General features: G+C 42.6%; 2 protein-coding genes across 2 annotated transcripts in view; one reads left to right on the top strand and one right to left on the bottom strand.

Annotated features, from left to right (window-relative positions):
• Nucleotides 1-4,754: 4,754 nt before the first annotated feature.
• LOC118410850 (DNA repair protein XRCC2-like) lies at nt 4,755-13,686 on the bottom strand. The gene is made up of 3 exons (XM_035812700.1): nt 13,528-13,686; nt 5,865-6,016; nt 4,755-5,622 (listed from the first exon to the last, which is right to left on the bottom strand). Exons 1-3 carry the CDS (start codon nt 13,555-13,557, stop codon nt 4,926-4,928), a joined length of 879 nt encoding a protein of 292 aa, XP_035668593.1. The 5' UTR covers nt 13,558-13,686; the 3' UTR covers nt 4,755-4,925.
• The window catches only part of LOC118410849 (crk-like protein), a gene marked incomplete in the record, with an annotated part of 8,242 nt that continues 569 nt past the window's right edge, over nt 13,648-21,320 (top strand). The window contains 2 exon segments of the mRNA XM_035812699.1: nt 13,648-13,816; nt 17,356-21,237. Of these exon segments, the coding sequence (XP_035668592.1) occupies nt 17,371-18,306 (936 nt within the window).

Below are 21,320 nucleotides of genomic sequence, written 5' to 3'. Positions count from 1 at the left end.
ATCAGATTTTTGAACACGGTAACATTGTCTGCGGTTCTCATCCCGAGCTGGGGAAAGTGCCACGACACTGACACATTGTGGTGCTGGCTGCTACTCTCCCTCACAACAGTCAGACTGTGGGGTACACAAACAGCAGGATAAACTTTAACCGTGTGCTACAGTAACCTGCCATCCTACAACCCCATTCTGTATGGTACTGGTTTGGGTAACAATTCTTTTACTAAAGTTTGTGGTTGTCAAATCTGAATAAGAGTGTGACGACTTGCTACTATTTAATCATTCTTAAACCTCCAGTCGGTGATGTACTAGTCTGTATTTATTCTTAAACACATGTTGACAGAACATTACACACAGCAAAAATTTGTACTGGTAATATGACTCAACATTACAGGCAGAAAAACTAGGAGGTAATTCATTGGGAGCTTAGGAAAAATGTAGAGATTTCATTATTTTCAGCAGATCAGATTTATGAATTTCAAAGTGCAATTCAAGTCATATGAAAGAACCTGATGAATATCTAAATAGGGACCAGGAAATTGTCTATGCAAGCCTTATATATTAAATTCTGCCCTCACCTAGCATGGTCCACTGCAGCAGACGTCCTGTTGGGAAACCCTTGGGGGACCCAGATCATCACCAGCAGGAAAAACAGCTTGATCATTTTCCAGACTCTGGTGTTGTAGTGTATGCCACCACAAGTAACTCTCTCATAAATACTGCTTGCCAAGGAAGAATACACTGTGGGTATAACGTTACTTGTGAGACCCTGTTTCTTCTTAGAGAGGGAGAAAGTTGACAGAAATATCATAGGTGGTTCTATCCTGCAAATATCTGTGTACTAAATTTTGTGTGTTATTTGACAGATGCCAGTGGTAACATCATATAGAATTATACAAGATGATATGATCCTTCACTCCATGCACTTTAATTTTTGGCTATCGGATCATATACAAATGAAACAAATACCAGCACGCAAACAAATTACTGTTCTTTTTCTCAATCCTCTTTAATATCTTTGACATGCATTCTGTATGGACCTTTTCTTTATAGAAGATCTTTGGACAGCAAGAGAGTGTATATAAAAGAAATAAATATGGATCTAGTGTTGACACTATCAATAACATAACACAACTGCATTTCTATGGATAACATCTACATATCCATTTGATTTTGGCTCAATTTTTGAAACAAGAAAGCTTCTGAAAAAAGCTGGCCAGTGCGTATTTTGTAAAAAGCCTGGATGTTAAACAAAATCATATGAAAAAAGAGTTTTTAAACATCGAATTACTGAATTGGTCTGTCTTCTATTAAACAAGAAAGCTTCTGAAAAAAGCTGGCCGGTGCGTATTTTGGAAAAAGCCTGGATGTTAAACAAAATCACATGAAAAAAAGAGTTTTTAAACATCGAATTACTGAATTGGTCTTTCTTCTATTAAAAAACACTACATGAGATTTGTCTAACAAAGAAAAAAAAATTTAGCAAGTGGGGTTTGAACCTACGATCTACGGAAGATAGGTACCATGCTGTAGACCGCTCGGCCACGCTGACTCGATTACGCGATAGCACGTATAGAAGGGCTATTTCGTGAAAGTGACCGATCCATGCATCCATGCATCCATACAACCGCTTCTCCCGTCTCATAGCCGGTGCTATGCACCGGCAAAAAACATTACATGAGATTTGTCTAACAAAGAAAAAAATTGTTACAAGTGGGGTTCGAACCCACGATTCACGGCTGCAAAAGCAAATCGCTATTTCCACACAGCGCGTAGACCGCTCGGCCACGCTAACTTGTCCTACTGTTTTTGACGAACACCTTCGTCAAAAACAGTAGGACAGAAATTGCCAAAGAAAAAGGCTATGCCTTCTTTGTTGAAGGCTGCACCCATCAAGTTCAGGAGGGGTAGGCACTGTATCACATCACTTTTTTGGTGGGTAGGATGCACATGTAAGAAATCATAGCGGCATGTTGTATCTCCAGCTTCCCCTTTCATGACTGCTCCTCTAACAGCTGTACTTGGTGGATGTATCCTTCAACGAAGAAGGCATTTTCTTTGGACAGTTCTGAAAGGATTTCAGGGCAAAAAAAGCTAGACCGAAATGAGTTGGTATTATAACTATATAGCAGCCGCACCCATTTCTGTCCTACTATTGTAATCTCCAAGCAGATTTACCGATGACACACACACATAAGACAGGATCAAAAGGGCTAAAACAGTAGCCAACTGGCCACTGGCGGCTTGGGGATTACCTCTAGCACTGTTTTTCACTAGGGTGTTGGAACTTGAAAGGGGCGGGGTATTTGATGGGAATAGTCCATTCCTCATCTGTATAGTATAGACATTTCAAATCAGACGTGGTCTCCAAAACAAAATACATCTCCAGCTACTACAGTAGCCAGATATTACTCACCATGTACCTACTGCCAGACCATGTAGCCAATACAGATATGGTGGTATGAAGCTACCTCAGGAGAATATAAAGTTGGGAGGTGGAAATGCTTATAGTACTGCCTTTGATGCTTAAGAGATCGACGTAAATCTAGAAAATATCCAGACAATTCTTTTTCAGACACAGACACAGCAAGCAAACCTATCTACATAACAAAAGTAGAGTTTTGTTTACAAAACAAATTCTTTTGAGCAAAGCTGGAAACACAACTTACCCCTGCTGCAACAGATCTGGCTCTAGTCAAGACCAGGAAATTGGCAAATTTACACCCTAAATGCAATTAAGGGCACAAAGCATGTTGGGACATAGCTAACTCTGACTTGTAAGCATATAAATATGACAGAGATTTGAGGCAGCCAGACTCATCTATCCTGCATGCCCACACAATATTGTATACAGTAGAAGCCAGTTAATTGCTCAACGGATTAACGCACACTTCTGTTAACTGCACGGAACCCCAAAATCTCAAACCGGTGTGGTCCAGCTAGATTATTGCACCAGTCGGATAATTGCACGAAATTCACTGGCAAATAGACCGTGCAATTAGGCTGCTTCTACTGTATCATAAAAGCACCTCATAAACAAACACACATGAAGTAAACAGAGATCAGGCAAGCTTCCACTAGAACAAGGGAATTGTGGAATACAGTGGGGTGAGGTCCTTGAGCAGTGAGAATTAAGGCTGTGTGTGCCAGCATTTTGCACAATACAATGAGAACAGGCCTCAAGCACTAGACAGGGAAGGTTCTTCAGCAATAAAAACAGGGCATACTGTAATACTCCATTCACTAAATGCAGGGGATAGGAAAGCTATAGTGATAAGAACAGGCTATAAGGAGGGTCAATTCAGCACTAAAGACAGAGACGGCCCTCTGCACTAGGCATAAGAAAGTTCTTCAGCACGAAGGAAGGTGCTTCAGCACTAACAACAGGGGAAAAGCACTAAGGATAAGGTTGTCCTCTAACTAAGGAATACTAAGAACAGGGTATACATAGAAGTATTCAACTTTCAGCACTAAGGACAGGGAGGAAGGAAAGTCTTTTGCTGTTTTATTGTCCTAACATACTGTTTGATACAGTTCTGGGGTGGCACACATATACTGCATGTGATAGATAGTTCAACAATTATCTGGTTTGACACACATGTCTTGCGTTTATGTTTTCTCTACACATGACAGGATATTTTAAAGATTATATTTCCATACAAACAGGATTGCATAATCAATAGACCAATAGAGGCAGGACAGCTGTGAAAATCTTTTCTAGCTAGTGCCATGCTGGTGGCTTCTCTACTCACTGATTGAATTTTGTGATGTCAAGAAGTGCCACGTCCCCATTAGTCCTTATATATATGAATACTGGGGTAGGGCTTTTTGAGCTGGCTTTTTCAAGTTTAGATTTCAAGGAATTTCTGACAAACTAAGGGGAATCAATGTGTTAGGCATTTCTAAGTCACAGGCAATGCTGGGTACGTGTCGAAGGTAAACTTGGTTGAAAAGTCCTATTCATATACATGTATATCAGAACTAATAGGGACATGCCAAATCCTGATGTCACAAGATTCAATCACACTGTTGAGTATCCATTAGCATAGCGGGAGTTTCAAACGAAAGGTGGCAGAGCCCTGAACTATGACAGACTCATGTAAAACAATTGAGATTTTAACTTTGGGGTATATCTAGCATAGTTAAGTAGGCTTAACTAGTCTACTACCAGGGCTCGAAATACTTTTTTCTGCATACCTGCACTGGTGCAGGTTATATTGAAAATTACTTGCACCAGACAAATTTTACCTGCACCACTCTATTTTTTCTGAATTTAGGAATTATGGATCATACTAAAATTGTTCCGGAACCATTGCTATTTTTTCTTTTATACTTTATAGGTGGTATCAACCGATGCAGCTAAGAACAATCCACATGCACCTACATCATAGGATATTTATGTACAAAACCTAGTAAGGTTATATGGACCAGCGCAGGTTAGGTGCAGGTAGACACCAGAAATACCTGCACAGCTCCATTTTTACCTGCAATAACCTGCATATGCAGGTGGTATTTCAAGCCCTGACTACAGTTCTACTACTCAGGATACAATTTAAAATGGGGGGATGTACACATACAGAGTCATTATCCTCTCCAGGAAATCAAACACTAAGAAGTATTGTTCCTTCAGCTACAATGTTTGTTAACGCAAACTCCGCTGTCAAGGGCTGTAACTGGTCCCTTCCTGGATGTCGGCAGGGCCGCTGTAAGCATGATTTAATATTAATCAGGCTAGAAAATTACCAACAGAAACATTCTGTGACTGGAAAACTGTTTTTTAATAATGATCAGAATGTTGATCAATGTAGCAGCATTGTAGCTATTTCAAATAGTTTCTACACTCAGTCATCATCATTTCAATGACTGTTAAGGCAACAAAATTGTGAGGTTTACAAAAATACACTGTCCTTCAAAATGCAAATGTGCTTTCAGCATTGGTTATACAATGAACCCATAAAGGAGATCCCTCTATCGGCAACAGTAAATTCACATTTGTGTTCTACTGGCTTTATCATAGTAGCACTAAAAGAAGAGATGTCTTTACCATTTTCTTCTATAGATATGTCCTTCTTTGTAGCTCTTGAAAATACATAACGATACTTAATCAGGTTCTGCCAAGCATGGCACATGTACTCATAGTGTTCTACATTTTCCACTTTTGTTTTCTCAAGTTTTGGAGACAATGTGGTATCTTCATTTTGGTTCTTCCTACTTTTGTGCCCAAATAAAGCTTGCTTGGTAGCAATGAGGACAATCCCGTAGTCACTGAGATATCTAGACAGAATGTCCACACATCGTCTCTGGTTTAGTTCCTGCCCTGACATGCTGTCATCTGTGCTCCTGTCTAACCAATAGAAAGCTGAGATGCTGTCCACTATTAGCAGAGCTACCTCTGAGGATGATGCAATGATGTGTTCCAGAGAGTGCAGAGTGATCACTAACTGTTCGCTGCTGTTGCACCTCACAATGTACAGTCTGCCCAGGCATTGCTTCATTCTGTCTTCGTCTGTAGTGTCTAACCTGCCTTCAAGTATTGTCACAAGCCGGAGGATATCGAAATGGTAGTCATTGTCAATGAACACCACGCCAGCCTCCAGCCCACCCAGGGATGCTGGCAGGATACACCTGCAGGGTTGAGTAAAAATTCGTTGGTCCTACACAGGTTATTCATTGAAGTCATGATGGCAGATAATAGGATCAAGCAGTAGCACCTTTGTGTGCTGTACAGATGCACACTTTAATCAAGCATGGTCCAGATGGCGTCAAATGAAAAGCCTGCTCATTTCCACTATCAAAACCAAATTGTCACTAGCCCAAAGATTTACATGATATGTTTTCATATGGGCTTGTCCAATTGCAACCCTCACCTGGCTGTCAGGTGGAGTAGCATCTCGGTTTTTACTGTCCCCTCAGGTCCGTACAATTCAATGGCATCTCCTGACTTTGGGCCCATGTCAGCCCTGAAGAGGGCTGTCTCCAGCTGGACCAGGGATGGTCTGCTACCCAGCCTTGCCAGTAGCTGCAACAGGAACAAGGGGTATGAAAATTATGAGAAAATGATTAGATTTTTGGCCCCCTAGCTGCCTAGCAACTTGTTACGGTACTTCAGTGGAACTTCTGGTTTTGATATCTTGAGTTCTAGACATGGTGTGGCTATGATTTCTAAGTGGTAGGCAGCTCTTGAGGTTGAGAGTAAGTGATATACTGGTAGGTTTGGGCCCCTAGCAGTTTGTTTTTAAACTGCAGGGGCCATTTTAGTGTTCCTCTTTTCAACCTCCTTCCTCAAAAAAGGGCATGTAATGATGGATCGTCATGATTTTTGGTATTTACATAGCTTAGGTGGTGCTTCATATGGTTGAATATCAATTATGCTAATCAGAATTTGGATTACATAATTAATGAGGATATTGTGTAAAACCGCTTTGCTCCACTATACATGTAGGACTATTGCAACATGTGACATTTGTTACTCTGAAAGAGACGAATATTGATAGTTAGATCTATCTGGGTGGAGGAAATGATATTGATAAACAGCTAGTATGATTAATGCAAATGAGGATCTTATTCGCATAATTAATAACAAACAAAATTAATACACCAGTTTTAAAGGTTGAAATCAATCGGCAAAGGTCTTGAAACTCCAATTCATTCTATAGTGTAACCCAGAGTAGACTGGAGTGGTTTCAGCCAGGTAGGAGTTAAACCCATAAATTATAACATCTTCACCATTGTCAAGAAGTCAAACCTATTTATAGTTGATAGTAGATCCTTTAGGCCCCTCTTCTAATTAATAAACAGATGTTGCTGGCATTTTGCAAGACCAAAATACCTGTATGTTTGTAACGTGTCTTTCTCGAGACCTGTACTTAGCTCAGTTGAATATAGCTGGGGCAACGACGCAAGAAGAAAATCGTAATATTTTGGCGTTATTTTCTTTGCGACGTTGGGGCGGAGCCTATAGGGCTAAACGGTATTTGCGTATCCGTTCCGTGGAGATACCTTTTCCTCCGGTTTTCTGCACGTCCCTGGCTTCCCTGGAGTCTTGCCTACTGCGCCGTGGTGTTCGCCGTCTTCAAAACCCCCTGAGTACTCCACAACGTGACCTGTTGCAAACACTCCTCATTGTTTTTACAAATCGGGGCGCCATTTTGGCTGTTCGGCAGCGCTCCCTGAAATCTTTCGAAGCGTTGTCGGTCATGTTCGGTGGCGATTCCGAGCTTCCCGTTTTATGGCCGAACCGCCACCCAACATGACCAACAACGCTTCGGAAGATTTCGGGGAGCGGGAATGTCTGTAACAGGTCACGTTGTGGAGTACTCAGGGGTAGTCTCTACCAGACTCCGGATCGCTGGAAAATCGTAGAAATGGAACAAATAGAGAGGAATATAACCGGCCAGGGAACAGCTCGCGATCCCAGGAGTCTGTCGACTTTCGGTTAGTTGAAAGGCCATAAAACTAATCCGCTCATTTTCTGCACAAAGACAGTAGCTTCAGAGTTCAGATCATTTAAGCCATAAATCAATTGACGCGCCGTGGGGCGCGTCTACCAGCGTCCGGCAAACGCGGACTATTTCTATAAGCCTTTTTCGGTACAAACGTCAAACTGTTCCCAATCCTTGATTTTATAACAATAACTTACATTTAGCGGTTTTAACGACAACTAAATTTTCATCGTGGCTACTTTTTGATTACGCGAATCCACCCCCCTCCCTCTTGATGCGGCACTGTTTACTGGTGTCAAGTCATGTTTATACTAGTACGTTCACAATCATGCTCCATTTCGTAACCGAAACATGCGCACATAACACTAGTAATTCACACAGGAATAAAAAGTGTGTCGTTCTTCAAGAAATAAACATTTATTTATACGGAAAATTTGTCGTAATTTTTTTACAAACGCAAGGGTATCAAAGCATGGGTATGAAAGCATGGCGTGTTATCATACGCAAACAAATTCGTTACGAGCTGAACTTCGCTGCGTATTTACACAATTGTATTTATCAATACTATTTCACACTACACTTTCAAAGTTTCTCCATACAATTTACAGAATGCTTACGATATTCACGTTTTGCTAAGAGGTTACATAAATCTCCAGAAAATGCCAGCGACATCTTAGCGTGCAGACAACAGCAGCAGAAATGGCGTCACACCAAGGCTTTCTTTAACCTCCTTGGTCACACAAATTGTTAAAAAAAGAGCAACTACGAAAAAATGCGTTTTAAACCTACAAATTTCTAGCTAGAATTATTCTAATTCATAGCGTCAAAAGTGTAATATGTAAGTGAGCTTTTTACTTATGTAAAAAAAAAATATAATTAATAATTCGGAATCAAACCGCCAGATTTCTCCCGCCAGCCGAGCGCACAAACAAAACAAAGAAAATGGCGCCGCTGTGTGGTTCTTACAAAGTCCGGTAACACCGCATCGAGGTCACCAAGTTTCTGGGGCCTGCCGATGTTTTTGTGTGGGGAGTTTGCGATCTCTTTCGTTTCGAAGCGGGTGACTTCTTTCTGGGACGCCTTCTTCATCAATCACGTGGCCGATTCGCTGACGTCCTCCCGAGTTCTTCGCTGCTAAACCTCAATGCCGAGTTTGGTCCTGACTTCTGAACCATAGTCTGTGGTGGTTATCGCTATGTTTTCTCTTGTCGCTCGCCACTCACATGTTTTTCTAGATCTCCATTTCGTGACAGCAGTATCGAGTGGGCTGTTGTTGTTGTGTTGGCAGCCTCGGCCTTTAGCTGGCCGCAGACCGGCCAGAGTCGGCGGCCGTCAAGCGTACGGTACTCGTCGTGTCAATAAAGTTTTGACTAATTATTCAGAACAACATGAACCGCGCTCCGGCGTGTCTGTTATTTCTATTCATGTACTTTTTTTTCGGAATTTAAGCCTGTAAACTGCCGAGTATTAATTTTAGAGGAAGGTCACATGTGACAGGCTCGCCCCGCTTGGACCGTCACGGGCGAGTAGGAAAGCAATAAAAGGGTTATTTAGCCACTTCGCACCTATTGGATAGCGATTAGTGGACATCAAACAAGACACCGGGATTCCACAGACTCCGACGATCGCGTGCTGTTCCCTGGCCGGTTATATTCCTCTGGCCGGCTTACTCCTCTGATTTGTTCCATTTCTACGATTTTTCCAGCGATCCGGAGTCTGGTAGAGACTAACTCAGGGGGTTTTGAAGACGGCAAACACCACGGCGCAGTAGGCAAGACTAGTAGCTCCAGGGAAGCCAGGGACGTGCAGAAAACCGGAGGAAAAGGTATCTCCACGGAACGGATACGCAAATACCGTTTAGCCCTATGGGCTCCGCCCCAACGTCGCAAAGAAAATAACGCCAAAATATTACGATTTTCTTCTTGCGTCGTTGCCCCAGCTAAGTTGAATAAAAATCCACAACAAAGGTTTTTTTCATTCATTCATCATTCAATGAATAATGTTCATTCATTCATTCAATGTTAGATGAAAAACCAGATCGTTCCATTTTTCATTTCATAGTACTTCTGCTTTGTATATTGTATATTTGTATATTCAATATGTAATTCGCCCCTCACCAGCGTGGCGTTCCTCCTGCTGAGTAGGAGAGTACCCCTGCAGGTCAAGCATTATGACATGTTTCGTTACATTCTCAGTTATTTTGGGTACCATTCTACTAACAGCCCACTGCTTAGCGTTAATTGTAAAACCTCACCATAATCCCTCCCCCTTCACTCCCAGGCATGAAGGCAAACCTCACACCCTTAACCCATCCTTTAACAGTCCATTCCCGTTAACTCCCCTGCTGGACAACACATGTGCCAATCACTCCCTGAAGTTAACATTAGTCTCTATCTTTATTAACTCTAATGGTAAACTAGCACCCCACTGCAGACCTAAATTCACACTTTTCAGTCTCACTCTGATAATCCTTCTGGCTGGAGATGTGGAGTTAAATCCGGGACCTACATGTAGGGCACCGAAGTACCCCTGCGGCGTATGCCATCGAGCCGTCAGGTGGGAAAAGGTGGACGGCCGGCATGCCATCTGTTGCGACTCATGTGATGTCTGGTACCATACTGACTGCATGGGTATGTCAACACCGGTCTATAATACCATCAACAACCCTAACGTGTCCTGGATTTGCTGCTCCTGCGGCCTACCTAACTTCAGCTCCAGCCTCTTCAACACTACAGTATTCGAAACTTCTAATTGTTTCTCTTCTTTTAACACCAGCACCTGTTCTAGTCCAGCAAGATCTATCGGCTCACCTATCGCTACGTCTTCGCCTATCGGATATGGTATTACTCCACCGCCTCGCGACCGCACACATACCAAACCAGTCAGGACCTGTGTGATCAACTTTCAATCTATCCGCAATAAGGTACCTGAACTGCACGCATTTTGCGAAGCTGTGCAACCAGACATTGTTGTTGGCACTGAGACGTGGCTGGACTCGTCAGTGGGCAGCAGCGAAATCTTTCCGGACACGTACAATGTGTTCAGGAGAGACAGAGCTGGCCGGGGAGGGGGTGTGCTTGTTGCTGTAAAGAACAACATCATAGCAACCCACCACCCAGACCCGGACTGTCCCTGCGAGTTGACTTGGGTCCGGGTCCACCTGGCTAACAGTAAGTCCATCTACATAGGGGCCTACTATCGCCCCCCCTCAGCTGGTCATGATGATTTTGTAGCGCTAGAAAGATCAGTGCTGCAAATGCGGGCTGATAACAACAATGCCCACATCTGGCTAGCAGGTGACTTCAACCTGCCGGATGCGACCTGGAACCCTGAAGCTAATACCACCGCTTCGAATCCATCCACTCTCACTAGCAATTACATCAGCCTTGCCAACGACTGTGGTCTGGAACAAATGGTCTGCGAACCAACACATACAGTGGGGCAAACTTCGAACACCCTGGATTTGTTTCTCACCACAAATTCCACCTTAGTGGAGAGAGTCAAAATCTTGCCAGGTCTCAGCGATCATGACATCCCGCTGATTGATGTTCAAGTAAAGCCCCAAACATCAAACACAAAAGATCGGCTCATATACTTGTGGAGGAAAGCTAACATCGATGCACTCCAACAGGATATGGTAACATACAGCCGAGAGTTCGCAGACCAGGCTCAGCACAATACTGCCTCAGAAAACTGGGAGCTGTTTAAGGCAGCCGTTAGTGGTGCTGCCAATAAGCATGTCCCCAGGAAAAAAGTGAGGCCACAATCCAGCAAACCCTGGATAACATCCCAGATTCGCAAAGCTATGCGTAAGCGGTCTGAACTTTTTTCCAAGGCTAGGAGGTCCAACTCCAGTGAAGCCTGGGCAAAGTTCAAGAGGTGTAGGAAGGGAGTTAAGCAGAGAGTTAGGAAGGCCCACAGGGATTACGTCTCCAACTATCTGGAGTCTAACATCGAGGAAAATCCCAAGGCCTTTTGGAGCTATGTCAAATCCATCAGACAAGACTCTACTGGTGCGTCGGCCCTAAGACATCAGGGGGTGCTAACATCTGACCCCAAAGAAAAAGCCAATGCACTGGGGGCCCAGTTTGAGTCAGTGTTTACCAGGGAGGATAAGACCACCGTTCCTACCCTTGGTGAACCCAAAGCTCCAACTATCCCCTCCCTTAACATCATAGTGGAGGGGGTAGCCAAACAGCTCTCCTGTCTTAACCCCAGCAAGGCCACAGGACCAGACGGAATACCACCTCGCCTCCTGAAGACTGTAGCCGAACAAATTGCGCCAATATTACAGGTCATATTCTCCCAGTCAATATCCACGGGAGATGTTCCTGAAGATTGGAGAACAGCTAACATCGCTCCAATCTTCAAAAAGGGGGACAGAACCTTGCCTGCAAACTATAGGCCGGTGTCTCTGACATCGGTCTGTGGTAAAGTGCTCGAACATATCGTGCACAGCCACATGATGAAACATCTAGACACTCATGGCATTCTGTCCCCAGCGCAACACGGCTTCAGGAAGGGTCTGTCCTGCGAGAGCCAGCTGGTGCTAACCCTCCAAGACCTGGCCAAAAACATGGACCAGAACAAACAGGTCGATGCCGCGGTGCTTGACTTTAGCAAGGCATTCGATACAGTGCCTCACGAACGTCTGCTGAGCAAGCTCGAGCACTATGGCATTTCTGGCCTACTTCAGTCTTGGCTTAGGGCCTTCCTTACGGAGAGAACCCAGACGGTCGTCTTTGACGGTGGAACATCTAAAGCTGTTAAGGTCACCTCTGGAGTTCCGCAGGGTACTGTTTTAGGCCCTCTGCTCTTCCTGCTCTACATTAATGACCTACCCGATTCCGTAGACTCACATGTTCGGCTATTTGCTGACGATTGCTTGATTTATCGAACTATCAGCAAGCCTTCTGACGCTCAAGATCTGCAGTCTGACCTCGATGCGTTAACAGAATGGCAAAATCGTTGGCTTATGTCGTTCAACCCCTCTAAATGCCACATCCTCCATATCACCCCGTAGAAGCACCCCATCTTAACACAGTACTCCCTCTGTGGAGAAGCCCTCACCGGTGTTAAGTCCCACCCCTATCTTGGAGTACAACTGTCCGACGATTTGCGGTGGGACACCCATATCAACCACGCCACTAGCAAAGCTGGTAAGGTCCTAGGGGTCATTCGGCGCAACTTGACCCATTGTCCATCCAGGGTCAAGGCCACTTGTTACAAAGCGCTGGTACGGCCCCACTTGGAATATAGTGCCACCGTCTGGGACCCGTACACCAACAAAGGGATACAGGCGGTGGAGGCCGTCCAGCGCAGGGCAGCCCGAGTGACCCTCAATGACTACCGGCAGACTAGCAGCGTGACACAAATGCTCAATGACCTGCAGTGGCGTCCTCTCTCCGAAAGGAGGAGGAACGCCCGCCTCACCTTCTTTTATAAGTTAGTTAACAACAAGATTAACATAGACACACAGAACCTACTGATTCCGACCCAAGGGCGAACCCGAGGCAGCCATCAACATAAGTACAAACCAATCTTTGCAAGAACAGACACATACAAGTACTCATATTTTCCTAGAACAATTCCGGAGTGGAATTCCCTGCCTGGTGCGGTAGTAAGTGCTCCCACAGTTGAGAGCTTCCGCGCCAGGCAGGAGGGCTGCCCGCCCTAACCCGGGACCTCAGCTCCCCCCCTACTTTGCCCCTTGCGGGGTTATATGGGGGTAACCCATGATGATGATGATGATCCCAATGGCCTTGCAATTCAGAGTAAGGTTAAATATGTGTGGGCGAGGGAGCGTACTTGTGGACAGATATTTCGTAGAAAGTCTGTAAAACCGTGTTAAATAGTGTTACCTAGGAGGAATTTGACCTAGAAAGGCTAGATGGATTGGTGTGGGGGTGAGGAAAAATGAAAACAAACACACAGTCAAGATTAGAACTAAAAAAGAACAGGGCGAATAGGGTGTCAGTCCAATGCGCTCATTCCAAACGTTAGTTCGTCTTATCTTTTTCATAAAATATTCGCATATTTGTCAAAATTTGCTCCAGAAAATAGCAAAAAAAGTCGGATTTTGACAAACCTGTGCTCCACTCTCCCTGGAGGCGGCCATGTTTGGTGGGCCGAGCGCGCCTGTGCAGCCCGCTGCATGCCGGGAAGATTGGCCATAATTAGCGGGAGGACATGTTGGACTTGTCGGAACTTCCTGCTGAAAATCATGGCAAATTTCACGTCTTCTGAGACACCTTTTCCACCTTCTTCCACTCACACCGACTCTACAGACGCCTGAGGCCGCGTGGGAGCCGTATAGACGCCGTGTTCTGCGATGTCCGTAGCGACAAGGGTTAGCGCGTAGGACTAGCCGTTGAGAGGTGGGGACCACAAGATTTTTTAGCCGGAGGGTTGGGCAAAACGACGCCAAAGGAGGCAAAAATATCGATTTCATAGAATTCTTGGAACGTTGTACGCCCCCTGTCCTACAAACCTAGTGCGTTCTCTAGTGTTAGTGTACTGTGTGCTTAATTTTCTGTATTTGGTGTCGACAGTTCCGTGGTAATGGCTTCCTGTGCGTGTTTGAGGGAGGGAGGGGGAGAGGTTGGCACGTTTCGCCATATTTTCTCTGTCCACAGTTTGTCCGCAGTTTTGTCACGTTTTCTGCTCATACCATCAACCCAGCCTCCATACTGACCTCTGTGCATCCTCCAAGTAGCCAACAACATCACCACGACTATTTAAGACATGATAACAGAAACTATTCAACCTGGGCACTGTCCAACTAAGGCATTTGCAAATGTGTGGATAACGTTGTAAAATTTATAGATCAAGTCACTTAAAAGACAAAAGATCTACTTTTATGACAACATTAGATGTAATTTGTTGACTTAAGTTTCTTATTGAATTATGTGCAGAAATGTGAAGCATTGAAGGATGCTTTCCCTTTAGCTTCTCTTTTATTTTCTAGGCCGGATACTTACTAACAATGTCTCACTTCCTGGGTGTTACATTGTATGTAGGAGATATTTCTGCTGTGGTTACATTGACTCTGTTCTTATGGATAATAATTAACTAAGTAGGAAAAGAAAAGTGAATGAGTCAACAATTCCATGGACATCATGAGCTGGGGGAGTATCTAACTAGTTTTGATTTCGAGCCATATATTACTACTTCTGCCTTCTGATATCAAGACATTTCCCCCATACTAAGTATGCACTTTCCTTGTCAGTTCTAGTTCTAGTCCATAGAACTATCAGTGTGAATGTTTTCCTGCCATGTGTCAAGTTACTACACAGCATAACCAGGTAGTAATAGTCATCTTCTAAAGTTTTCAGTTTTTGTTTCTTCAGTTTCTGTTCCTCAACAAGACAGGTGTCAGTTTCTGTGAATCTGAGTCAGTGACTCACATGCAAACTAATGACACATTTAAGTTACATCTTAGTTTGGAAAGATCAAACAGTCTTTATGATCTTTGAAGACTGCTGATGGGTACAAAAAATGTTCTTTATTAAAAAAAAATGAAAATTTTTAAAATTCTGATTGACTCAATGCATAGTTGGATGTAACACTGCTGACCCAGCACCCTTGTGTAAATAGATTTTGGTTCACTTTTGAGGCAACCAGATCATAGACACATGTTGCATTATGAGCAACCCATTATTGTCTCAAATGCCTTATTAGCAAACCATTATTGTGTCAAACGCATTGTCAGCAACTACTTACTTAAAAATCACAGGTAGGCTTGGTGACATGGTTGATTTTTCAGTTACGAGTTAGCCCTCTTTGCAACCCTGCCTCTCAAGCCCTGTCCATGTAAATTGAAAACAGATTCTTTCATGTCTGAGCTCTAGAGAAAAGAAGCAGACAATATCAAACAATTAGGAACCATAATTCACTTACATGCCTCATTGGTCTTAGTCATATATCATTAGGAAGCACTAATCAAATTTCACATAAAAATTGAGGATTCATGTCCCTTGATGAGGTAGTGAAATTGCCATTTGCCATTGACCAGAGGGCTTCCTGAAGAGGTTAGATGCAAGGTCAAGTTGTAGGTCTTTATTGTTGCAAATTACACTGCCAGTTGTGTGGTAGGTCCTCATGGGTCACAGACTTTCCCGACAGCTGAAAACTGGAAACATTTGCAGTATCTGTATGGAGAAGAAATGGCCTTCTGGAATGTTTTCATTTAGAATAGTAGTATACGATGTCTTTTTTTCCCCTTTGTCTGTAATCACTTAGATGAAGATAATAAAACAGTGGAAAAATAATAGAAGGCCTTTGGAATGACATCCATTACTCTTTTCCGGTTTGATTGACACTGAAGAAGAGTGATGGATGTCCGTCAAAAATGTTTGGAAGGAATTTTATCTAGATGAAGAGATTGTATTTGAAATATTGTCCACCTTGATGTCTATCCTTCATAAAGTATAAAAGATATTGCTGTTATCTGTTTTTTTTTTAGAAGACATCAAGCTATAGTTTAAGCTACTGGAATTAGAAAACAGAATATGGATTTTTTTTATTTGAAATTTGATTTCTAGGTATATTTTCAATGTATGGTATAAAATGGCATTGATACTGCATTCTTTCTTACAATCCAATGTTTTGGAGTAACAGCTGCTGTAACAGCTAGAGAGGTCAAGTTTGTAGAATGGGTGGTTTGGCAATGGGAATATTCTCCTGATTCACTTTTGTTCTTGCACTGCAAGTTCATCTGTCGTGATGTCATACCTACCTGATTCACTTTCTTTGTTCTTAACTACTCCTAGTGGTGCCATGTATCAGAATTAACATAATCTAACAATGTACTTTGCCAGTGACTGCACTTAAGTTGATAGTCCAGATGCACTTTGTAAATTTCCCAGAAGGCATGTCTTTATAATGGTCTATTAAAGCAAATTTTAGAGGTATATACATGCCTTGAGATGCAGACATTCTTGAAGCTGCATTACTGCATTTTTGCGTGAACATTGAGGTTTTTTTGGACTCTTTTGAGAACATAAAGAACTGAATCAGTTTCCAACAATTGACAGGCATAAATGATGTCAGGTGTAGCTTGAGAAGACATTTTACTTTTACTCATGAGAACCCTTTTCATAGCCTGGGTACCATCCGTATTCTACCGGGGCTCCTTACACTCGCTACCCCTTAAAAAAAGGGTACCGAGTGTAAGGAGCCCCAGTAGAATACGGATGGTACCCAGGCTATCCTTTTCATACCTCAATCTTGAATACCTGTCAGTGGTCTGTATCCCTGTTTGAAAGTTTTACCAGGAGTTGATCGCAACTACAAAAGCTTCTTGAGGTGACTGTCAGTGAGTTGGGGGGTGTCTTGTGGTGACCTGTGAAACTGAAAAATTCAAAATAAGTTAAAAGGGCTGCCCTCTGGGAGGAGTTTATCAGTGCAGTTGTTGAGTAGATGAAAACAGCTGTGTCCCAGAGGAAAGGATGTTGTTGGTTCTTATCTGGAAGGGCTGTCCTGTACCAATGATTGGTCCTGTTTGTAAGGGGATGTCGGGTCTTCCTGTGTTTGGGGGGTAGAAGTTAAACTGAAGCAATCAGCTATGAACATTTGCGATGGGTGGGAGAATCACTGGATGTAAATATCAACATGGTTCTTTGTAAGCAGAACCTACAGTGTCATAAGATAGTGTCATAAAGCTGGCCACGTGGAGTTATGTCTTGTCGAGGAGTTTCATTTGCCACCTACAGGGTGAACTCTTTGACGAGCTGACCGCTTCGCAACCAGCTTCATGATCCTATCTTATGCTTGGAGGTTTTATTTCTGTTTTCTTTATACAGGGTCACACACTCATTGCCTAATCTTTCCTCTAAACAAATGTGTTACTTTTATTCAAGGATCTGTTATGCTGATAATGACTTTTATTTTTTGTCCTCCTACTTTTTCTACACAGCAGAAACCAATTACGATGGCAGCATCCAACTTCAACCCCCGTGACATGGGACAGTGGTACTTTGGGCCTATTCCCCGTGTTCCCACACAGGACTTACTGCAGGGGAAGATGCACGGGACGTTCCTGGTACGCGACAGTTCCAGCTGTCCCGGGGACTTCGTGCTCTCTGTCAGTGAAAACAGCAAAGTCAGCCACTATATCATCAACAGACTGCAGAAGGGCTTCCGGATTGGTGACCAGGATTTCGATGACCTGCCGGCTTTGATCGAGTTCTACAAGATACACTACCTTGACACGACCACGTTGATTGTTCCAGCGCAGCGGCCGGCTGGAGGACCGCCAGAACCCCAGGCCCAGGCTCTAGCTCCCGCACATACTCCCAGTGTAATGGAGGAACGCGTTCGAGCGCTCTACGATTTTGACGGAAACGATCCAGAGGACTTGCCCTTCAAGAAAAACGAAATACTGGTTGTCGTTAGAAAGGATGAAGACCAGTGGTGGACTGTACGCAACAAGGACGGCAGAGAGGGTTCGATTCCCGTTCCGTACGTCCAGGTACTCCCACCTGGTTCAACCACTACAGGCGCTGCCCCATCTCATCCCCAGCAGCCCCACTCCCCGCCCGGCTACCATGACCCACAGGCAGCTGGCATAAGAAGTGAATCAGGATCGTCTTCTACAGCATCTGCCACATCAGCCTCCACACCCCACCCCCTGCCCAACCCACAGAATGGCCCAGTGTACGCGCGCGTCATACAACAGAAAATCCCCAGTCCTTACGACACAACGGCATTGACGCTGGAAGTAGGCGACATAATCCGAGTAACCAAGATCAATGCCAGCGGGCAATGGGAGGGAGAACTCAAGGGGAAAACGGGACATTTCCCCTTCAATCACGTTAAGATTATCGACCCTAGTAATCCTGAGGAAAATGATTCATCTTGGAGCTAAGCAGCACTGGTAATAGATTAAAATATACATAGAAAAGGCAAAAACAAACAAAGAAGAAACTTGGAGGCTAACATGATGTTAAAACGTTCCATGCAAAAAAAAAGTGACAGGTAAAAAGTTGGACTAACAAACTGCCAAGCGAAGAAAGGTGGAGGGTAGGATTTTATTTTTTGTGTACATGTACTAATTGGTTCTGTGAAAAGAAAAAAAGGTAAGATACTGTGCAGAATTGAATGAGAATAGCTTAGTCGTAAATGTAGTTAGGAGGGTTAATTGGGAGAAAGTAGAGACAGATGTTTTAGAATGTAGTTGAGACTTGAGAAGCCAGTGCAGCAAAGTTCAGTGGTTCATTGTGCAGATCTACAACTATCACATAGTCAAAGCTGCCTTGCCACAGCAGGTTTTACTACAAGGCAACATAACTACATGTACACTGTTCTACTGGTACACAAGGTTCCCTTTCTTTTGGAAGGAAATCTTGGCAATTGTTAGAAATATACACTATTTTCAATGGTGGTTAATTACCCAGATACATGTACCTGCGATGGGTGGTAAACATCTCAGTTATAAATCCTCTACAATCTACAGTGAGATAGCCACATGATAAAATATTGGAAATGCACTGGCAGAGCCCATGTTAAAAACTTTTTTTAGGTCTGTGTTTTATATGCATATCTTGCTTTTTTGAAAATTTTGCATTTTCTTCTACCTTACTATCTGAGATGGATGGCATATGCTGAATGAATGGGATCTTATTTTGACCTAAATGTATGGAAAAAAATTTAATGCAGTGGACTTGAAAACCAGGAATGTTGATGAAGTGGAATTTTGGCAAGATAAACTTACCATGGGATCTGCACTTGACTTTTGTGACATAGGTGAAAACAGTTTTTGCTCTTGTCCTGCCATTGGGATTATGTATTGTAATAAATTTACAAGCGGTATCATATCATGCATTAGTTCCTGATGGTTTACGTTTTGTTGTGGTACAGATATACCACAAATTGTATAAGGTCATCTTTTGTAAGTTGAGAACAAATTTTGTTTTCTGCATTTCACTTTCTGCAAAAGTTATTTTTGATCATACTTTCCAAAAGCTCCCTGCTGAAAGATGAGTAGAAATTATGTACATTTATGTTTTGATAATGTTGTGTCCATACTTCTGTATTGATATATTATGTTAAATAATATTGTTGACTTGATTGTAAGAAAGTGTTAGCAATATTATATGATATCTAAAATTTGCATTATACTTGTGTTACTGATATGAACAAAAGCCTCCTGGCACTTGTATTATAGCCAGCTCCTATGTAGACTAGCTAACTCATATTTGTTTTACGTACACCTGAAATTTCCTTTAAATCACCAGGTACAGGTCTCAGTAGATGGTAGAGTATTGTGCTGTCATTTTGCATATGTGATAACATGTATATCTGAGACAGATATAAAGTAACTATTGAGTATATTGGTAAAAAAATAATGTACTTTTTGTAATTTCTATTGAATTTTGTTTCACAGTTTTGAAAAGAACAGCTTTTGTCACAATGGTCCTAATAGGTAGCATATTATTTCTCAATGCAATTCAAACATAACATTGTGAAAGCATTCACTGAACACAGCCTGCCTCAAACGGTGTATTTTGTAAAGCCTAAAGACTAGTTGGATTTTGTCATGTCATGCTGTAATACAACTCCAGAACAGTTGCTTACCACTCAACACCAGTCGCTTCAAAGTAGGACTGACAGTGCAAAATTTGAAGTTGCAATTTTTACATCCAACATAAACATGGCTATGGCAGAAACAAAGGTACCATTACGCAAGTGAAGGCATGCTCTTTGAATTGATGTGCATCTCTGGATTTAAAAAAAAATTCTGAAAATAATTCCCAAGCTCCTCAACATCACCAAGTTTTTTTTATTTCAATTGGAAGTGGCCAGTGTTATACCATTGTAAGGTTGAAGATTATGTCTTCACTACTATTTATACACTCCAGAGGTAAAAAAAAGAAGATTGTTAGAAAAGCATAATATGAGGCATGATTGGCAGAAAATTATGATGGCACTGAGATGGCTGTCTTGGCCTTCCACACTTCATTTTGGCTAGCCATGCAATGAATGATTGCATGGTGACGGTACCAGGTGACTGGGCACCAGGGATTTTCAAAGTCTTTGGCAAGTTTACGAGTTGAATAGAATTTGGTCTGAAAGAAGTTTGACTACAAGGTGGCCAGGCCATGTCCCTTTTACATGAGAACGCTGCATGGTATCTTTCCTGCGTCTTAAATCATGTACATTACATGTTTGTGCATTTTGCCTAGTTCAAGAATTGCACGGTGCTACAGTGTGAGCTGGCAGTGTATAATGTCAAGTGTACTAGTCATTGTTATTCATTATGGCTCTGTGGTCTTACACTGCTATAGTTGTTAATTATACACTGCTGTCATGTCACTGGTCACTATCAGTAAGGACAGACATTGTTCTTTAGGAAATGTAATCACCTGCTTCAGCTTGCTACTGCATATGTAAGGCTTGACATGTCAGTACGTGTAGGTCCATCACCATTTTGTGGATAAACATATTGACTTTGGTGTTATTGTGTACAAAACTAGTATTCTTCTTCATTGATACAAGATACTGGACTCAAATCACACTGAAATATGCTCCAACCACAGTAAATAATTTGCAATGTGATACAGTTTTTAAAGTGACATTGCAGAATGCTAAAACTATTAGAATGTTCAACTCTTGCTTGTATCAGATTACTACCAATTATGGCAGATACTGTAATGGCAATCACCTTTTACTTAAGTTTTAATATGATACATGTAATATCATGGGTCATGACATCTCTTACACTGAGAAACAAAAGTAAGCACTGTCGTCATGATGTTCCAGGCACAGAATGCAAAACATTTAGTGCTCATCTCATCAAGGCAAAATACAGGCCATGGTTGAAACTGGTAGAAATGTTATCACCCAAGAGTTGGGATATGTTTGCATACAAAGTTTCAATCA

Source organism: Branchiostoma floridae, chromosome 3 (genome assembly GCF_000003815.2).
Source record: "Branchiostoma floridae strain S238N-H82 chromosome 3, Bfl_VNyyK, whole genome shotgun sequence".
Classification (NCBI taxonomy): Eukaryota; Metazoa; Chordata; class Leptocardii; order Amphioxiformes; family Branchiostomatidae; genus Branchiostoma; species Branchiostoma floridae.
This window is presented reverse-complemented; position numbering and strand designations above follow the sequence as displayed.